Below are 20,801 nucleotides of genomic sequence, written 5' to 3'. Positions count from 1 at the left end.
GAAAGAAAACATAAATCCCCCCCCCCCAAAAAAAAACCCTTAAGAAAAATAAAGCTTGTCTATATTCAGACATAATCAGTTCTTTTTCTGGGTATGGATAGCATTTTTCATCATAAGTTCTTCAGAGAAGTCTTGGATCATTGTACTACTGAGAATAGCAAAGTCATTTACAATTGATTCCTCAACATTGCTATTACTTTGCACCCAATACATTTTACTTTGTTTGAGTTCATAGAGGACTTTCCAGATTTTTCTAAGAGCATTCTGCTCATCTTAATGTTTATTTTTTTAAAGAGATCCAGCCTTTACTAATTGGAGATCTCCCTCCTCACTTCTGCTTCTTTGTATTTTCCTTCAAGGTTCAGTTTGAGTTCTCGCCCCAGCACACTCTCTATGACTGTACACGTCTCGTCTGTCTGTCTGTCTTTCTGTCTCACTCCTTCTGTGACTCTGCTCTCTGTCTATATGTAACTGTCTCTGACTCTCATTCTCTGTGTCTGTGTCTGTCTCTCTCCTTCTGCGACTTTTCTCTCTGTATGTGACTGTGTCTGTCTCTGACTCATTCTCTTTTCCCTTCCTCTCCTACATACAGCCATACTTAGTGTTCTCTCTTAGCATTTACTTTCTATGAATACCAGATTCATCTACTCTCCCTCCTCTACCTCTCCTTTCCTTTTTCTCTCTCCCTCTCCCAGGAAAAAAGTTAATGGAGACCTTAAAGATCAGATACTGTTAAGATCTTTGGATGATTTGGTGATTCTGCTCCTCTACCTCTCCTTTCCTTTTTCTCTCTCCCTCTCCCAGGAAAAAAGTTAATGGAGACCTTAAAGATCAGATACTGTTAAGATCTTTGGATGATTTGGTGATTCTGTAGCTCTACTGCTGTTATTACAAGCTAGATGGAAGGCAATAGAGGAAAAAATGAAGAATCAGCTTATAAAAACCCACTACTTATTAGCAAATTCTGGGTATTTAAATGAGGTTAGAAGTACCCATAAGACAAATATTAAAAAACACCAATAAATAGTAATGTCTGGTGGTTCAGGGGACTGAGTGTCACTCTTGGAATCAGGAAGACTCATCTTCATGAGTTCAAATCTATCTGCACTTCCTAACTCCACCCTGCTGACACCATCTAGATTAGGAAAATCAAAAGGACTATGTTATTGTTTCTTTGAGAATGATGGGGGTGAACCCTGAAACTGTGTCCTCTTTAATCTGTAAAAAAAAAAGGGTGACTGGGGTGTCAGGCTCTCCCCTGGGAAAAGCATACCTTTCCCAGACAACACCATCAACCCCATCAAGAATAATATATACGCTCAGAAGAAAAGTGTATATGATGATTTTGTCATTGCTCCTACCAAAGAATGAGATGACAAATGAAATGAGAAGGGGGAAAAATTATCCCAAAAAAGACAAAATATTTTTTGACTAGGGATATAAAACATTGAATCTCACCATCACCCTCTTTTATTTTTTAAGTAAATTGCTCTTTCTGTGAACACTGAAAGAAAAAAGCTTAATTTATGATCATTCAAGTCCAGTGTATGGGCAGATCCACCCCCATTTGGTCCAAATATCTTCCAAGTGAGTCATGTTCACTGTAATCTTCCAGTGATACCCCCACATCACCCTTCTTCCTCCACTCCCAAATTGAGCAAATTCTGGATAGTTAAGTTAAATTGTAGGTATTTAAGCACCATTTAACTTTTTTTTCCTTTCAAATGTCTAAGGAAAAAATTTCTGGGAGCAATCCCACTGAAAATTTCTGATAAATAGACATCGAATCAAACCCAGCTCTATTTCCTCCTTCTTTTATCCTCATCCAAACACTCCTTGCAAAAAGTGCATTCATTTTCATCCAGTGTAGTCAAGAGGGCAAAATGAGGAAGGGGTCCTAGCCCTTCCCTCCAGAAACCAGATCTGCAATATTCCCTCAAAAACAATATCATCACCACCACTAGCAGCACCATCAACAGCAACAACCACAATAACTGGGTTTCAGTATGAAGGTAAAGGAAAGTGAGAAAATCAAAACGAAAATCAGCAAGACCCCAGACAAGTGGAATTCCTAAATGCTCTGAATGCTCTACTTTTCTTGGCATTTGAATTAAATGTGTTAGGAAGTCCGAGGAAAGTTTTGGCTAATGCACTACTGGTCTCTTGACCTCCTTCCAATTTATTCTAACGCTTGTCTCCTGGAGTTGACCTTTTTCAAGACTTTGACTTTACCATGAACTTTTTCAGTCCTCGGTTCAGAAGCATCCTAAGCTTCTGGACTCCAGAACTTTTCATTTAGTTTTTAATTTAAGTTTAAGATGTGGCTCAGGGGGATTCCTTTACAAATGGCTCCAAAGCCCTACTCCCTCCTTAACTCTCCCTCACTGTACCGCCCCCGCCCCCGCCCCCTTCTTCTCTTCCAAAGAAATCCCGGAGAGCAGGAATTTTAAGAGGCCATTGTCATTACTTTCAGATTCTGGTTAATTACTTTCCTAGGAGGAGTTTCAGCTACAGCCCTCCAATTAGCAACTGTAAACAGCCGCAGCAAAATCGATTTATCAATAAAAGCTGTTTTGGTTTAGGAAGTCGGCCCCTTCGCCACAGAGGCCTGGCTCCCCGCCAGCTGGATGATGGCTTAATGACAGGGCTACGTGCAGTGCGTGAGGGTATCAGCAATCAAACACCCAACTTCGTTCCAGAGAACACAGCCGAGAAAAACTGTAGAGGGGGTGGGGAGGACTGAGACCGTCTCCACACACTCCTCCCTTCGCTTTTCACCTGCCCCTCACAGTCAACAGCCCATTAACGCTGTCGTTCACCTCATCTTATATTCTTGAAAGCCTGTCAATTCTGGGTTTCCCCAGCTTAAAGTTACGACGAAATTAGGGATTTCACCACATCCTTGTGGATTCCTCTCCTAGTTACAGAGAAATCAAAAGAATCAAAAAATTCATCCAGCGCAAGACTTTTTTCTGAAGTTCCTTTCAGGCGACCTAGACAGTCCTGGACTTAATTCCCAGTGAGGAAACTCCCTCGGCCAAAAGTAGATCAACAATTGTTCAGAAACTTGTAATTCCAGAGAAATTTGTCAAGGCACCCACAAATTGTCCCCAAACTAGTATGTCACAGACGAACTTGAACAACCCAGTCTTTGTAACTCTGAAGATGGTTTTCTTTATGCCATTCTGCCTTTTTTTCACATCAATTTATTAGCAAGTCTCATAAGTGAAACTTGAACAAATACCAATTTTTTTTACTAAAAGAGCAAATCTATCTTTAAAAAAAAAAGTATTGTTGATCTAAGCTACAAGGAACAAACCCCCAAAAAGCCACTTACAAAAAACCCCAAAAACTAAAGACATTTTAAAAAAATAGTTTAGTACATACTGAATTTCCCTTTAAAATTAATCCTTTAAGTCTAGGAAGGGCAATGTGACAGCAATGTAATTAACAGGACTTGGGAATCACCAATTAATGGATAGATAGCTCCATTAATTGGTGATTCCCAAGTCTTGCTAACTAAATATAGCTTCTTTATCAGTTTCATAGCTTTTTAGATTTTTAAATGCACTGGATTTTGAAAGTCATCCAATCTATGATTTACTTTATTTTTTAGAAATGGCCTAAATAAGGCCAGATGTTAATTACCTCCAAATAATGTTCATTATTTGGTGACTCTTCTATTATCCAAATTTATCACCATAAGATTAACTTTAAGAATTCTATTTTTTAAATGCTATGTTTATACCGTGTCCTCAATGTTAAATGCCTCTCCCAATTGTCCCTTTTCTTCTCCAAGAGTTTCTTCACTGTATGGATTAAAAAACTAGGTATGAAAAAGGATGTTTCATGATGGCATATGCCAAGTCTAGAACAGAGAAGGAATGCAACTCTAATTCTAGTCCCATGAAGAAGTTCCTAAAAAGTCTTATCAAATCCAATATCTGAGTTTCTAAACCTATTTATTAGATCAAAAGGACCTAATATTAAAAAGTTCAACTCTAGTTACATGGCACAAAAAACTTTATCTAAGACTTTCATTAATGTTATCTGCCTAAATTCTCAAAATAGATAAACTGGCAATGTTAGAATAAGCAATGACTTCCCAGTTGGGAAAGGAGCTTTTTCTAAAGTAACTACATGAGCACTGATAAGTGATTCTCTAGCCTGTCTTCCTCATCTGTAAAATGGAAACATTAGTTGTACTACCTACTTCCCAAAGTTGTGGTGAGGAAAGCTCTCCTTGAAGTGTGAATTACTATTATTACCACCTACTTCCTAGACTCTCCATTATGAAATTGTACCTGTTTATGTATAGTGACCAAGTCCTAAAGATAAGCTGAAAATACCTAATTGCTTGTTTCACATATTTATAAGTCAATTAGTTCATATCCTCATTTATCAATGTCACTGGTGTTCTTTTGATAATGAAGGAGGAATAGCAAAAACAGATGACAAAACTTAAGCTAAAGCAGTTAAGGGATTTAGGATTTGCCTAAAGTTATACAAGTGGTAAGGTGAAAGAAATAAGACTTAAACCCAGGTCCTCTGCAGACTTTCCTCAGTAGAGTGGATTCCTAGTCCTGTGGGAAAGAAATCTATATAACTTTCAATCGCTCAGAGGATCTTCCAGTTGACTTGGATAAAAGACTGATTCTGACTTTGATGCAAGGTCAGTAAAATCTTAGCTGAAAGACAAATTACTCTGGGAATTTAAATTAAGAGGATACTGATAGAAAAGGTTAATAAACAAGTTCATGCATTCAAAAAGAAAAGCTATTTTTTTTTCCTTAAAGAATTAAAGGGTTAGTAATCAGACACATAATAAGCTACATGTTTGACACAGGATATATCTGATGCTTTAGACATTCTAGAATGAAACTTCATACAGGCACAAAAATAGCTTGGGAAAAAAAACTTACTTATAATATAAGTTTTGTTGAGCTAATGCAGTACTTCAAGGAAAGGCCTTTGTGTCTTATATAAAGAAAGTTCATGTACTACCTGTTAGGTATTAAAAATAAATTATTATGTTGAGGGGCAAAGGAGAAGGACACATCCCTGAAATTACCTGAATTAAAAGACAATTGAAACTGAAGCACTGATGTCAGAGGATTCCTGGGGGAAATGACACCTGAAATGGGTTTTTCAATGAAGTATTTCAACAGATAAAAATTTCACAGGGGGGGAAAGGCAGGAAGGAGACATTCTAAGCATAGGAAATAACAAGAGAATGAATGGGTGAGAAAGGAGGGAAAGGGGGGAGGGATATAGTTTAACTGTGGCTGGAAAGCAGTATCCAGAAATGGAAACAAAGATCAGACGAAAAGATAGATGATTAGGCAGCTATTTATTACAATAGTTGAAGTGAAAACCTAAATGAAACTAAAAAGGAAAAACCAAATAAGGATATTTGAAGTAGAAGGGAACTCAGTGGACGAAATATTGCCACATTACAATGGGCAGATCTTGAAAAGTCATTGGAGGAAACGAAATTAGACAGAAAGACAAAAAATAAGCAGACGAGATGGGCAGCAACCACTAGTATTGTGAAGTGCCTTTCTATATGTGTGTCCTGTCTCCCTCCATTGTGCATTGTGTATTTTTGAAAGACTGGGCACAAAGTGTCTAAATAATAGGATTGCTGTTGCATAGCAGAGGAGAAAGGGATCTTAAGAGGTCATCTAGTTCACCCACTCCCCCATTTTAAAGATAGGGAAACTGAGGTCCAAAGAGATAATTTGTCCAAAACAAGTAATAATAAGTATGAAAGAAGGAATTTGAATCTAGGTACCCAGATTCCAAAGCCAAAGAACTGTTTCCTCTTAATATGCATTTCATGAAATATCTTTGTTTAGGGGGGAATTCCAACTGATTAAAGTTGAAATTATGAGTTTAGAAACTGAAAAAGTGATAACATCAACAAGGATAGAGAAGGTGGAGGACTAAGCAGGTTTGGGAGAGGATAATGGATTTGGTTTTCAAATGTGGAAAAGGCAGTTGAGAAAAAAAAAAAAAACATTTCCAAGGGAAAGATTCAGAGTAGAACTATTGGCTTGGGAGTCATCAAACAGCATAGAAATCACACCTAAAGCCATCAGAATCGGGGAGCAAAAAAGAGAGAGAAAGTATCCCAGGATAGAACTGTTGGAGGACAGGAACCATTTAAGGAACAGGGAAAGAATGAGGAAACATCATGAATATGGAAAGAGCATTAGTTGTAGAGAAATGTAGAGAAACACCTTCCCCCCCCCCCCCCCCCAATCCTATAGACCTGAGGGCACAATTTCTTCCTCAGCCTCAATTTTTCTTATCTGTAAAATGTGTAGGTTACATTAGATGTAGTGTAGGTTGTTCAGTTATTTTTTCAGTCACATCTGACTCTTCATTTTCTTGGGATTTTTTTTGGACAGAAATGCTGAAGCAATTTGCTATTTTCTTCTCCAGTTCATTCTACAGATGAGGAAACTGAGGCAAACAGGGTGAAATGGCTTGCCCAGTCTCACAATTGGTAAGTGCCTGAGGCTGGATTTAAATTTATTATTCCAAGTCCAGTGCTACCCACTGAGCCACTTAGCTGCCCTCTCAATAAAGTAGAAGAGATTATATTTCAGGGTGCAGAGGAAAAGAGATTTAGGGATTAAAGAACATTTGGAAGAGAGAATCTGATAAGAGTTCAAAGGAAATGAATACAAAGTTTTTTCATGAAAATTTGAATGAGATTAACTATCTGGTGGCTAAATTGTCTTTACCATTGTTTTACAGCTCAGAAGCAGGATTGAAGAATGGAGGACAAAGGGGTTCAAAGTTTCAAGAAAAGAGATTATAAGAAATCACAGACCTTATTTATAGTCGAGAAGGAAATAAGGCCAAAGGAGGGCTGACAAATTGCTGATGGTGAAAGAAAGATTTTTAAAGTCATCCAGCTAGCTTAACTTGATTTTATATCAGAAAGACTCTTCTAAGGCCTTAGTATACAAATGAATTATCTATTTTTGAGGTATAAGCTTAACTTTTCTCTTACCTTTCCTCCCAGTCCCTCTCCCCATTATGCAGACACATGTTCCAAGGACAAGTCCTATGAATTCCAATACTCTTTATTTATTTATTTTGCCTAGAGTATTTTATGTATAATTGTAACTAAGAATACTGTTGTTAAGTAAAAACATTTTAAGAGCGTCCTAAGTGGTCTCTCGGCATCCAATTCCTTCTGTCTCCAGTCCAGTTTTCATCTGTCAAGAGTAATCTTCCTATCACAAAAATCTATCTATGATATTTCCCTGCTTGAGAACTTTCAGTATATTTTATCCTGGAGCCTAAAAAGATCTGTACTCCTTAGGCTGTCATTCAGCATATTCCATAAGATAGCTCTAACCTGCCTTATTAGCTTTATTTTACGTCACATCTACTCTATATTGCAGCCAAGTATAATCTAACTGTTCCTTGAATTCAAAATGTCATCTCCTACTTCTCCACATTTACAGAGGCTGTATACCCTATGGGAAAAGTTTTATAGTATAATATTTATAATAAATAAAACTTTATTATTATTATATAATAAAACTTTATAATAAGCCTTTTATAACATTCCAAAAACCTTTATAATATAATATTGTTTGGGAAACAATATTTATTATATTGCTTGATCCTAACTTGATGTGGCTAGATATTATTTAACCCTCCCACTGGCCCTAGAAACGCTTCAGGGGAAGTCAGTGGTGAGGACCCCACTCAAAGCTTTAGTTTTGAGGTAGACCAAATTTTACTGAATGTTAATACCCCTCAGACAGTGCCTTATAAGGAAACTACCTCCCGTGTGTAGCAATTTATGTGCTGATACCCCCATATATAGGTCATTCTTCGTACCCTTAGTTTGAGCTCTATATAATGAAAAACTTACAGCCGTGGGGAAGGAGGAGGGGCAGGAAAGCCAGCCATAACTTTTTCCAGCTTTCCTCTGCCAAACCAACTTAATGAAAAATTCTTTTGAAAACCTTTTTTAAGTTTTAGGTTTGTTCTCAATGAGTTCCTGGAATGCATTCATTTCTCTTCACTTAATAAACCACTTGGTTTCCGTCTAGAGTCAGTTCATGTACCACCTGCTCCATGAGGCTTTTCTTGATCTCTTTCCCACTTGACATCCCTGCTCTAACTTAAGATTCTTTCGTACCCCAAAATTTTCCAAGAACATTTATGTCAGGATCTCTCTTTCTTCCCAACATAGTCTAGCCTGGAATTATACTGTCCTATTTGTGCTAGGGGTATCACCCTTTAGACCATAAATGGTCTAGGGCACTGGGGTAATGTCACTGCTGTTTTGCCACATTTATGTCCCCAGTACACAGTACAGTCCTCGGCACACACTGGCACAAAATAAATGACTGTTGGCCATAACTGAGTTGGAAGCCTCCAGTTTTAACCATTCTCCCTTGTGACTGGCAACATGTATTTGCAAGGTTGTTTGCCAGGATCATAGGGCTGCTAGGTAATACACTGAACAGGTGTGTGAGTCTAGATGACCCACTCAATCCTGCTTGTCTCAGTTCTTCATATCTATAAACATGACCTGGAAAAGGAAATGGCAAACTACTCCAGTAACTTTGGCAAGAAAACTCCAAAATGGTGTCACAAAAGTCAGGCGAGACTGAAATAAATGAAAGCAACAATAGTCAGAATTGCAATTATGATCAAGGTTGTTGGTCAGGGGTAGCAAAGGCTGTAAAACAGTTTTCTCTGGAATAATAGTGAGAAATCAATCCTAGACTTTTGGCTTGGATAATATCTTGATTTATATATTTAAAACAAGGTGAATTAGGGGTATCTTCTCATATATCCTCATTCAAATGCTACTTGGTTTTAATAATTTTATTTTTCACTTTTGATTTTTTGGTGTGTGATTGTCCCTTCCATTTACATTGTTGAGTTACTGTATATATGGTGTACTTGGTTGTGCGCAACTTCACTCTGCATCCATTCATATAGATCTTTCCATGCTTCTCTATTCATCAAACATCATTTCATCATCTCTTATGGCACAGTGATATTCCATTACATTCATGTACCACAATTCGTTTAGTTATTCCCCAATTGATGGGCATCTTTTGTTTCCAATTCTTTACTATCATAAAAAGTGCTGCTACGAAATTGTAATCTATATGGGGACTTTCTTCTTATCAATGGCTTCCCTTGAGGTAGAAGCCTAGTAAAAGAAATCTCTAGGTTCAAAAGGCATAGATAGCCATTTTAGTCACTTAATTTGGATATTTAATTTTTTTTTCTAAATAGAAATCCAAAGCAACTGATTTTTGTTTTGCTTTATTTTTTTAAACCAGACCTGTGATTTTATATGAGGAAACTTTTAATGCAGGCTGCTCTACAATTATGAGTCTTTAGAGTGGCTCTGAGCTCACAGAGTGGTTAAGTATTGTCGCCAAGGTCACAAAGTCAGTATGTTTCACAGGTAGAACTTGAACTCAGCTCTTCCAGATTTTGAGGCAAATATATACTTTATTAATGATATATCCATATCTCCACTATACCGTTGCTGCCTCTCCAAGGGTCTGTAAGACTCTCTAATATCACAGTTCTCTACTAATCTTCTGTTTGGGTACCAGCAACAGAATAACCTTTGGATCTACACTAAATCTTCACACTAGCTCTGAGTCTGGTGAAGTCACTTCACTTTCTCCGAGTTTCTGTTTCCTTATCTATAAAATGGGGAATTTTAGACACTTAGACCCACAAGGTTGTTGAGGGATTCTAATCAAATCCTGTAAAGAATTGTCAATTATATCCCGAAAAAGTATGACATTGTCATACCAAAAAGAGGGTTTTTTTGATACTTACATGTAAAAAAATTCTACTTGGGATTATTTGCTCTGGAAGAGGCTTGTGAAAAGGTTTTTTTTCATTTGAGACATAACCAATGGATCATTTTATGATTAAAATAAGCTGCTACGAAGAGTTGCTAATTTGATTTTCTGGACCATGTTAACTGCTTGACCATCCAAGCTGATTATCACTAAGTGCAAGTTTTAAGTGTTATTTTTATATATAACAAAATTTTAAGCTTCTTGAATGCCTCAAATTTTTTGCTATTTTTCTGTATACTGCTCCCAAACATTCCTCATATAGAGTGAAATGGTGTGAGGAACTAAGTAGTAAAGTACACAGAGATATTGGATCTAGAATCTGAAATAGGAGTTCAAATTCTGCCTTGGACACTTATTAAAATTGTGACACTGGGGAAGAATTTAACTGTTTGCCTTAGTTTTCTTATGGGCAAAATGGGCATGATAATAGCACCTACCTCTCAAAGTTGTGGTAAGGACAAAATGAAATAATATTTTTAAAGTAGAGGGCAAACCTTAAAGCACTATTATATAAATGCTAGTTATTGAATGACAATTTGACAAGCAGATGAAATTTAGTCTTTCCCTATCCCTATTCCCACAATGAGTCCCCATTTTCCAAGAGAATTGCAAAGAAAGAAATTTTCAATACAGTTGCTTTAAAAAAAGAAATGGAAAGGAGGCTTTCAAAATACAGATAAACTGGAATGTAATCATATGGATATTCAATTTTCTGGATATTGATCACACCAGGTATGATTAGGTAAATCAAGTATGTCACAGGGAAGAAAAAATTGAGAGTTCCAGCAGCATAATCTTTGTTTATTCAGTTAAAACACTAGATTCTACTGTAGACTGCTCATGAGGTTATGCAAAATTCTCTACACAGTAATTTAGAAAAAGGTTCATTCAAAATAGCACCTAATATCAATATATTACCCAGATTTCTTTTCCAACTCTTCACCAGTCATTCTCTCATCATAGTGAATCTTCACCCTAGATACCCCTTCCTCTTCCACAAGCACTTCCCTCCCTTTTCCAGCTCTTTTTTTATATTGTCTCCCCACTTTAGAACATAAACTTCTGAAGGGGAAAGGTACTATTGGTATTTATATACCCAAAGATTAGTATTGTGCCTAATATATATATATATATATATATATATATATATATATAGTAAATTCCTGGGATGTGTCTAGCACACCCACAAATATTATTGTCTTCAATTCTTTTGTCATTATGTTTTTTAGTTGAAACTTTGTGATCTCATCTAGGGGATTTTAGTAAAAGATACTGAAGTGGCTTGCCATTTCCTTCTCCAGCTCATTTTACAGATGAGGACCTGAAGCATGAGGGTTACTACCAGAATGGATGTTTAACCCATTTGAGTGTAGAAAGATAAAGGAACAAAAAAAATTATTAAACACCTACTGTTTGCTTGACACTGCTCTAAGAAAATATTACCTCATTAGAAAAGCATTAAAAATAATTCTTTGCCTCAAGGAGTTTAACATTCTAATATATATAGCAAGCTATAAATGTTTCATGGGAAGTAAAAAATGAGGTCTCTTAATTCTAGGGACCTTTTAAAACTGCCTATATTGAAATTTATATATAAATATAGTAAATATTTACTGTATTATAATCATGTTCAGCATCCTATTTAGTCTCATTCTAAGTGTGAAAGATTTTGCAAATGAAATACCTACCTACATCTTGAAAAACATCAATTACTAAGGTTTAATGTTCTATTTATTAAAAAGCATCTTTCCATAAAAAGCACCTTAAATAAAAGTCTAGAGACCCCAGGATTCAAGTCCTATAGTAACTAAGTCACTTAATTTCTCAGAGACCCAGGAAAATCACTAAAACAGTGGAAGGTCTCCCCACATATAAAATCATAAGTCATGACCAAAACAATAATAAAACATCACAGCTTCTAAATTGTTCCATTTTAAGACAAGACATTAAAGCTGTATTCACATTGCTTTGCACTTAATGTACAATAAATGTTTGCTGAATATTTATTCAAGAAAACCATAGTTTATTATAGTCTGTACCTTGCAAAAAAAGTTGAGGGGAAGAGGAAAAAGGGTGTGAGCACATATTTATATGAGGCTACACATTTACAGAAAGAACAACCCAAAACTTTCAACCATGTAAATAACAAGATAAGACTAGGTTAAAAAAAAAAATCTAACAAATTCTATGTATAATTAACTAAACTAACTAATCTTGCTTGAATAATGCAGATATAAAACATCAACTCTGAATCTATGCCAAATCACTGGCTCTTTGGATCCTTGCCAAACTGAATTCCTTAGCCGAATATCATAAAAATGACTTGTCTTCGATATTTACAGTTGCAGTGGTTGAAGGCTCAACTCCACACTGGGCACCCTGGCAGTTGCCTAGGGGAAAAAATCTGAATCCTCAATTATGCCAGAATGTACATTAGAGCTCGAGAAAGAAAAATGATCGCTACTGTCCTTCTCCAGAAGAAATGTGTCATAGGGCTCATCGTCAGCTAATTGTGATGCATAGTGCAGTGGAAGAATTCACAAGTTTAGTGAAATAAAAGCCCACTTTTGCAGAGAGTAAGCTACTTTTTCATCTTTCGTTGCTGAGATCAGAAAGTCAATTGATGTACCTATTGCTACAAAGGTGAGTTAGTAGCAAAAGTAATATTGGGCAGCCTAGTTATGGCCTCCAAACTAACCTATCACTTACAAAATACATTGCCATATTGTTTGCACTGTAAGTTTCTGATGATATCACATATATCCTCCCCCTGTTATGGGAAAGCTGTGGGATGGGGTGGGGAGGGGCAGGTCAGGAAGAGTCAGATGTGACTGAACAAGAAGTGAACAAGTCCCACAGAAACAAGCAAACAAAAAAGGAAAAAACAAAACAAAACAAAACAATACTTTCTCCTCAAGGAGCTTAGGTGCCCATAGGGAAGACAACATACATTACTTAAGGGGAATGGGTAGCAGGGCAGTATCTTTTGGTCTGGAAAGTTATAGAGATGGTAGCCTAGAAAGGAGATTGACAAACTTATTAGAAGCAATGACTATTAATTTGATTATAGCTCCTGAACTGAAGAGGGTTGTGAGTACAAGGTCAGGGAAGAAAATGCTTGGGACCAGCCTAGGTGTAGCAGCCAAGGAAGCAAGCAATTCCATAATCAGCACTGTGGGCTCCAGAGTAAAGTTCCTAAAGGAAAAAGGTTAAATCCTCCAGGGCTTGGTATCTCTTTGAACCCCAGATTTCTTCCCCAGCACTGCAAGTGCCACCTTCAAACAACATGATGAATTCTTGCCTTTTGGGGGGTCATGAATCCTTTGACCATCTGGATGATGGTCTCATACCAGATCTCTTCTTAGAATATTTTTAAATACATAAAACAAAATACAGAATACAAAGGGAACCAAATATGCTGAAAAACAATTTTCAAAGTCCAGGATAATCCCAAAGTTTTCACTCATATGTAGGGCATGATAATTAATATTGGGAATAAAAATGTGAAATTGTTGCTGAATTCAAGGAACGTACTTTTTAATAAGAGGGGAGATTATGCATATATGATTTACAACTTTGGGGATACATGTGCACGCACACATACACACACACACACATCACTTTACAATTTAAGATGATTAAAATGAGTTCTCCTTGGGACAGATACTTAAGCAAGCTTTTAAAAGTTAAAAGATTAAAGAGTGCCACATTGCTGATGTCCCAAATAAAGGCTTGTTGATTTATTAAAAGGTGCTTAATGATTCACATTTATATTTGTCATCAATGTAAAACATGGTTTTCAAATAGGGAAAATACAGGAAGGGGCAGAGCTGATTTGGAAATGGCTAACGGCAAGATTCAAAACAGGGATCAGAGTTGAAAAGCTTTTGTTTCACCAGAGGAAAGGTGAATAATATCAGAGAAGTAAAAAATAAGATAAGGAAAAGTTCAATGTACAAGTGATTAGAAGGATCAGATGACTAGAAATACCTAGATGATAAAGGGCTAAGAAGGCTAGCATTGGAGGCAGAAAGAGTTGGGTTCAAATCCTGCCTTAGACACTTTACTAGCCCTATTTGGCCCTTTTTACCTTAGTCACTACCGGTGTGCCTTAATTTCCTCATCTCCACAATAAGGGAGTTGGACTCAAGAGCCTTTAAGATCTCTCTTAGCCCCAAGTCTAAAATCTCATGAAAGAGTACCATTTTTGAATGCATATGATCCAAGAGGTTAAAATTTTAACTCTAGTATTCCAAATAAAACTGATATTAAAAGATAGGAATTAGCATCTGTCTTGACACGGTATCATAAAATCAGTGGGAATTTTTCCTAAGGGAGTTATTCTTCCACTTATGTTGTCTCCTCTATTAAAATATGAACACCTTATAATAAGAACTGTTATTTTTCTATTTGTGACAACACTCCTTAATAAAAAGTAAAGTGCTTAATGAAAGCTTCATTCACCCCAAATAAATGAGTTCATAAGTGAATAAACTAAATAGACATTTAAAATAGTGCTCAAATATTCAATACTACTTCACCCTAACTAATTTATGTACTATATACTTTATGAGTCATTTGGACAATTTCTAAAATTTCTCAATATAACTTACCACCAAAAGGAATGACTTTTCAACCTCATGTCCTCCAACTACTTAAATACTCTATTCAATATTCACTATTTTCTCTAAATAAAAGTTTAGTTAAGTCTAGGTGGATAGAATAAAGAATTTCTAAGGTTCTTTTACTAAGTCTAAGACTTTCTCTTCCTAAAACTTAAGTGGGTCCATACAGAAAAGATTAAAGAACATATGAGAAATTAATAAAATTAAGTTTAAATCAAGGAAAAAGACAAGGATTGGCAGCTATAATTAAACTCCTGCCAGCTGGTATAGCTTCACTGAACGCAGAATGTAGGCAATGGCTATAAACTAGTCAAGAAAGTGAAATAAACAGCATACAACACACTTCTAGCCTAGAAAGATAATTCAACATTGCAAATGGATAAGCAAAGACTATGAAATCAGTTTCAAAAGATGCTTTTCTTCCCTAGATGGAAACTTCCAAATTGAGTATGTTCCATCCCAAAGCCAAGAATTTGTTTCGTTTTATTTTAAACTAACAAGGTGCTAACTACACTTAAGGTTTTAAAGGAAGATTTATAGCTATTAACTAGCCATAAGATGTCCCATTAATATCAAAACATTACTTTATAAAAGCCATTTATCTTTAAGTATTTTAGATAATCTAAGATTATTCACCCAGTTCATACATAGTACAATTCAATCTAATGCACAAAAGGGCCTTGGGCCTTGATCATGAAAAAAGGGAAAAAAAAAAAAGCTATGTTTTCAACTGCTTTTACAAAATCACTTCTATCCCTGCTAGTCTTTGTTTATTTTAATTTACTGAGTTCCCAAATAATCAGTAAATTTCTTTTCTCCCCAAGTGTCTTCCCATGCCAAAAGTTGCCCTCTAAAAAATCATCTCCAGTGACTTTTTCAGAGTTCATATGGATCAAAGCACTTTCTTGAGAAAATCTTAACATACTGGGATATATTTGCTTAAGGATGTGACATTCAATTTGCAGAAAGTACAAAAGTTTTTAACCAAAAAACTTTACTTTAAAGCCTCTACATTAATGGTATTATTCCTGGCTATGAGAATTGGATTGCCAGGTTAAGAAACAGAGATTTGGATGACAAGACGGTCTAACACTGAGGACAGCCTGCATACACAGATCTCAAAAATAAACAGCTCTCTCTCCTCTCCTCCTCCCCCCATTAAAACTTTCTTTAGTCCTTCTCAAAGGCCAGAGAAGAAGTGGTCAAGGGCAGATAGGAAGGGTCACGAATTAGCACAGAAACAAAACCCACAAAGGTCTACACCCATAGTGGTATTCACAGTGGTGGAAGTGGTGGATTTAATTATTCTCTTAGAGCAATTCAAGGTGAAATGGAGAAGTTTGCCCAAGGCTGGTTTGGCTCGGTCACAGAAGAATCCCTTTGGGGTAGGGAAGCTACTTCCTCCACGTCCTCAAGTACACAACTGTCTGGAGTTAGTCCAGTTAAGGCTATTTGTGAGCAGCCCACTTAATAAGTGGATTTTCTAAAAATAGCAATGGGAAACACTAGTAAAGCTCTTGCCTTTGAGTTTTCCAAGAACTAAGAATCAGCTTCTACAGTTGTTTAAGGGAAAAACTTGTCAATCAGAATCGGACCTACAGTTCATAAATATAAATCATATATAAATATTCACAAATATCACATGTAAATACAGTGTATTTACATGTGATATTTGTGAATATTTTGTGAATTTATGTATACATATATTTCCATTTTTATGAATTAGTGACATTTTTACTCAGTTAGTGAGAAATCTAACTAGTTGTTGACTATTAATGAGCAAAAGAACTTCTATTTCTATAAATTATAATCCCTGTGGAAAATAAATCACTGTTCTCTGAGATTTGTGCAGAAAAGTAAAAGGAGAAAATGGTGATCAATATTTGTCTTGGAGATTTCCTACATTCCTGAAAAAGGAGGGAGCAGTCTTTTAAATAAATACAGGGAGGGTCTCAGAGCAGAGACCACACTTGAAGTTAGGGGGCGCTATTCTGCTTCACTTTGCAAAGGAATTACAATTAGAACTTTTCCCCAAATGGCACCTTAATTAAGCCCCTAAAGATACATTTCCAAAAAATTCAATTGCCAAGGCCAATTCAGCTCAGGTAACTTAATGAAGAGTTCTCTTAATATTTCAACAATCCCTTATTTCTTCAGCAATTGGAGTCTGACCAATATTTCTACTTTGTAGCCTGGAGACTTACTTGTTTTCTGAGACAAACTTACAATTTAATGGCTTTTACTTCCTCACAAGACAAAAGTATCTCAATCATACAAATAATATATACCTGAACTTTAAGAATAGCAAGAAACCTAAAACAGGTTTAGCAGATTCTGCCTTATGTTTGATTAGGTTTTTATGCTTAGGGTAGATTAGTCTTTATGTTGGAGGTTGAGGAAAATAAATAAAGGACAGAAAAGGAAAACACATGGGCAAAATTAATGAAAATTCCTAGAAAGAGAAGAGATTTCTTTCAACCAAAATTTGCTAATTTTAATGAAAAGCTAGATAGCCACCTCCATCCCCCCCAAAAAAGAGGTTTCTTTATATGACCTCATCTCTGTCAGACCTCCTGATATAGCTTATTTTACTTGAGGCAAAAATATGTTTTAATTGATTTGGGAATATTTTGTTTTAGTTTTTCTATTAATTATACAATTAGAGAATGAAGAAACTATGTATTAGGAAAATAGATGAGACTCTAGATAAAAGGTAGGTTTCCTTGTGAAAAACCTCCAAAATCCTACTTATTAGAATGAACATCAGTATCAAATTTCCTTGCTTCAATTTCAAAAAGTATCCATTCAATAAACATCTACTTGTATTATGTTGCAAAGCAATGAGGTGAGGGAGTGGAAATTAAAGCATGGTGGATTGGGGAACCTAGGCAATGGTGAAAGATAGTTAAAACCAGTATTTTAGCGAACCACCCAATAAAGACTACAATCTTCTTACTTTTTGGATGGGTTATACTTAATAAAGTTGTTCTAATAATGGGAGAATGTCACCCATATGGGATAAAACCATCAAATCTTGCTATAATCATATGCTTTTTCTTACTCTGAATAGATTTCAAACTCTTTTCAATAAAATCTTACCCTTAAATTTGTAGGGTTGAAAGAGAGGCCTTGGAAAACAGAGCCGTCCAGGAATAAGTGTACTTGATTTGAATCATGACCAGAGCTTGGCTCTTTTGAGGGATAGAAGGGACAGTTCTTGGTATATTCCCAGTGCTTAGCTTAATGCTTAGTACCATAACAGATACTTTTTAAAAGCTTGTAACTATAAGAACTTGAAGGGCTTGTCAGAAATGAATTACAGCCCCTTTCTAAATCTAAATTTATAAGTGGCTCAAGATGCTACTCATAGGAAGCTAGAACCTAGTGAGGTTTCTATGTGATGAAGAGTCTCTTCATGATTACTTATTCTTACCATCTCAAAGCTAATTTGTTTTTAGGGGGGAGGGTAATGGAAACAAGAAACATTCATTTCAAACTGTGCAACCTTGGTTTGAAAGAACTTTAGGTATCTTTAACTTCCTTCAAAATAGGATCAGAGAGCCTAATACCTTCATTAAAATGGCTTACCAAATATTTCATAAACTGATGGACTTCAAGAACTCTCCTCCAAGTTAAAAACAAATGTTATGGGGTTATTTTTGCCTTTAAAGAATTTGAACTCCTACACAGGTCTTTAATTTTCTCAGGGATACAGAAAGTATATACTCTATCCAGAGCCTCCCCCATAATGAGATAATATTTGTAAAGCACTTGGCACAATGGCATATGGTAGGTGCTTAATTAACTTGTCTTTCTCCCACCTCCCTTCACTTCTCCAAGGATTCAATTCCACATCTTTGCACTGGTCTTTTATTCTTTGTCTTAACAGTGCTCATGGGCCAAATGGGACAGCAGTAGCTTGTTTTATCACAGGATCAATCTTAAATTATGAAATACTCTATTACACCCCCTTAAATGGTACATGGGTGACTGTTCTCCTTGTACCTGATGGCCAGTTTGCTTTCTGATGTACAATTCAGGTTTCTAAATGTTACTTATGCTCATCTACTCCTCAGCCTCATTTAAGATAAAAGAAAATGGAGAATCACTTGGAGCTGCTTCCAGAAACAACATTGGCTAGACCAATAAGCATCTGAAGACAGCATGCAAATACCTTAAGAGTCTGTAGATGAATAGTGTAGGTAAAAGAGGTAAGGTAACTTCCCACCTTTTCAGAGATGCTGTCTATATACTCTGTAAACATTTCTAAGAAATTATCTTCAAGGGAATCTCTTGAGGAATAAGTGAACCAAAACCTCTTTTTCTTCCAAAAGTTCTTGTCTACTTTTTCATGATCAATTAGTTGTTTGGGTGGATTTCACCATCTATTTACTACTACAGAAGGGCCTGGCTAAGAGTAGTAGGATAGAATCTTGACAACCAACAAATTAGCTCATGTGCCTTTGGGTCAATGGGCCAAATGCACAGACTCAAGAGGGAGAAAAAGGGCCTACAGATTGCACTAGAATTGAGTCCAACTCAACAAACTAAAGCCTTAAAAAAAATCATAATTGTAGGTCTTCAAAGACAATATTTGGAAGAACGCCTGAGCAACAGGTATGAGGTTATGGGACTACTAAACAGCAATAACAAAAAGTTACGCTCATTCCGAAATCAAGACGTTCCAGAGGCTAACAATTTTCTACCCCATCCCCTGGTTCTCATTATCCAATTATCACCAACATATACAGATAAAAAAATTGATTAGTCTTTTACCAGCAACCAAAGACATTTATTACAAGGCAGTACACCTAGAAAAACACCTTCATTCTACATGTAAGGGAATTGAGACTCAGAGAAGGGGAAAGGATTTGCTCAAGATAACATAAGTGTTAAGTGGCAGAAGCCAGGATTAAGGTTCCCAAGTCCAGCGTTCATCCCACTGACCGAACTATTAGTAGGGTTAATTCATTTAAAATTAAGTGTCATGTTAAGGGCGTTTTTCCAAAGTTTTAACCCAAACCATTTTTTTTTTGGTTATTATTTTTTTTTGTTTTAACCCAAATCCCCCCCCCTTTTTTTTTATTTTTTTTTTTTTGGTTTTAACCCAAACTAGTCTTTGTATCATAATTTTTTTTGGTGGGGGGGGAGGAGTTAAGTTTCTTGCAAACAGTGAATGTAGGGTGCTTAACTCTGAGATGCGTCAGGGCGCCGCTCTTCCCAGTCCCCAACTGAAAGTAACAGCGCCCTTACCTTGGACCTTTCTTTGACATAATATTTGCCCAGGCGGCTTCCGCAGTACAAAACCAGCCGGTCGATCAGGGACAGGAGGAAGTTGATGGCTTCGCAGCCTTCCTCGTTGCCCCCGATCCAGGTTATCTGATCTCCACGCAAATGCCTCTTGGAGATTCCGGAGCGGGGTCCAGCCAGCTGTCCGTCCTGCAGGTTCCCATTACAGTGCAGTTGCTTCACGCGCTCCAGGACGCAGTCGCCTACTACCTCGCCCAGGAAATTGTCCAGGTAGCAGAAGCCGATGTCATGCAGGCAGGGCACGATGTACTCGAGGGCGATCTTCTCCAGATCTAGGTGCATGATGTGTCCCAAGGGCATCGCGACTCCCGAGCGGAGAGAAGTCGCGGGAGCCCCAGTGTGCCTGGCTGGAGGCAGCGTGTGCACGACTTTGGGAGACAGACACTCTGTGGGAGGCCCCCGGGGTGCCAGGGCTCCTAGAAGTCAGAGCTTGGGGGAGGAGGACGGGGAGGCGGCACTACACCAGCAGCTGCTGCTGGGACTCAGGGTAGATAGTCCACAACTCTTAGAGTGGAGTACACTTAATAAAAGCACAGTCCGCACTCCAGCAGAGTTTGCGCGGGGCTCATCGACTCAGTACCGGAGTGGCCCGGCGTAGATTTGGAAGAATCCCGGTTTTAGAGCTGGAGCGTAAGTGGCTGTGGCCAAGAGCGAGACTCGGGGGCTGAGTATCCGTTCCCATCCCACCCCGCCCCGCCCCGTCCCGCCCCTTACCGGGCCACCTAAACTCCGCCGGACGTCACCAGTACCCGCCTCTAACTGGGCAACACTCCCCGGGACGTCAGGAAGCCCCGCCCCTGGCTAAAGAATGCGCAGCGGGCAGCGTGTTAGAACACACCGCCTCTCTAGTCTTTTGATAAAAGAGCGGGACCGATCGATTTCTTTAGGCAGAGCTCAAGTTTATTGTTTGCCTTATTTTTCATTTTCCTTCTCTTTCTTTCTTTTCTTTTTTTGGGGGGGTTTAGGAGTAGAACTGATCGATTGCATGTCTGTA

General features: G+C 37.2%; 1 protein-coding gene across 1 annotated transcript in view; it reads right to left on the bottom strand.

Annotated features, from left to right (window-relative positions):
* The window catches only part of EGLN3 (egl-9 family hypoxia inducible factor 3), a 35,103-nt gene extending 14,612 nt beyond the window's left edge, over positions 1 to 20,491 (bottom strand). The window contains exon 1 of the mRNA XM_012546818.2: positions 19,751 to 20,491. Within this exon, the coding sequence (XP_012402272.1) occupies positions 19,751 to 20,107 (357 nt within the window). The 5' untranslated portion in view covers positions 20,108 to 20,491. The remainder of the gene's footprint in view (positions 1 to 19,750) is intronic.
* Between the last annotated feature and the right edge of the window lie 310 nt (positions 20,492 to 20,801).

Source organism: Sarcophilus harrisii, chromosome 2 (genome assembly GCF_902635505.1).
Source record: "Sarcophilus harrisii chromosome 2, mSarHar1.11, whole genome shotgun sequence".
NCBI lineage: Eukaryota > Metazoa > Chordata > Mammalia > Dasyuromorphia > Dasyuridae > Sarcophilus > Sarcophilus harrisii.
The sequence above is the reverse complement of the archived record's forward strand: the minus strand, read 5'-3'. Positions and strand labels throughout refer to the sequence as shown.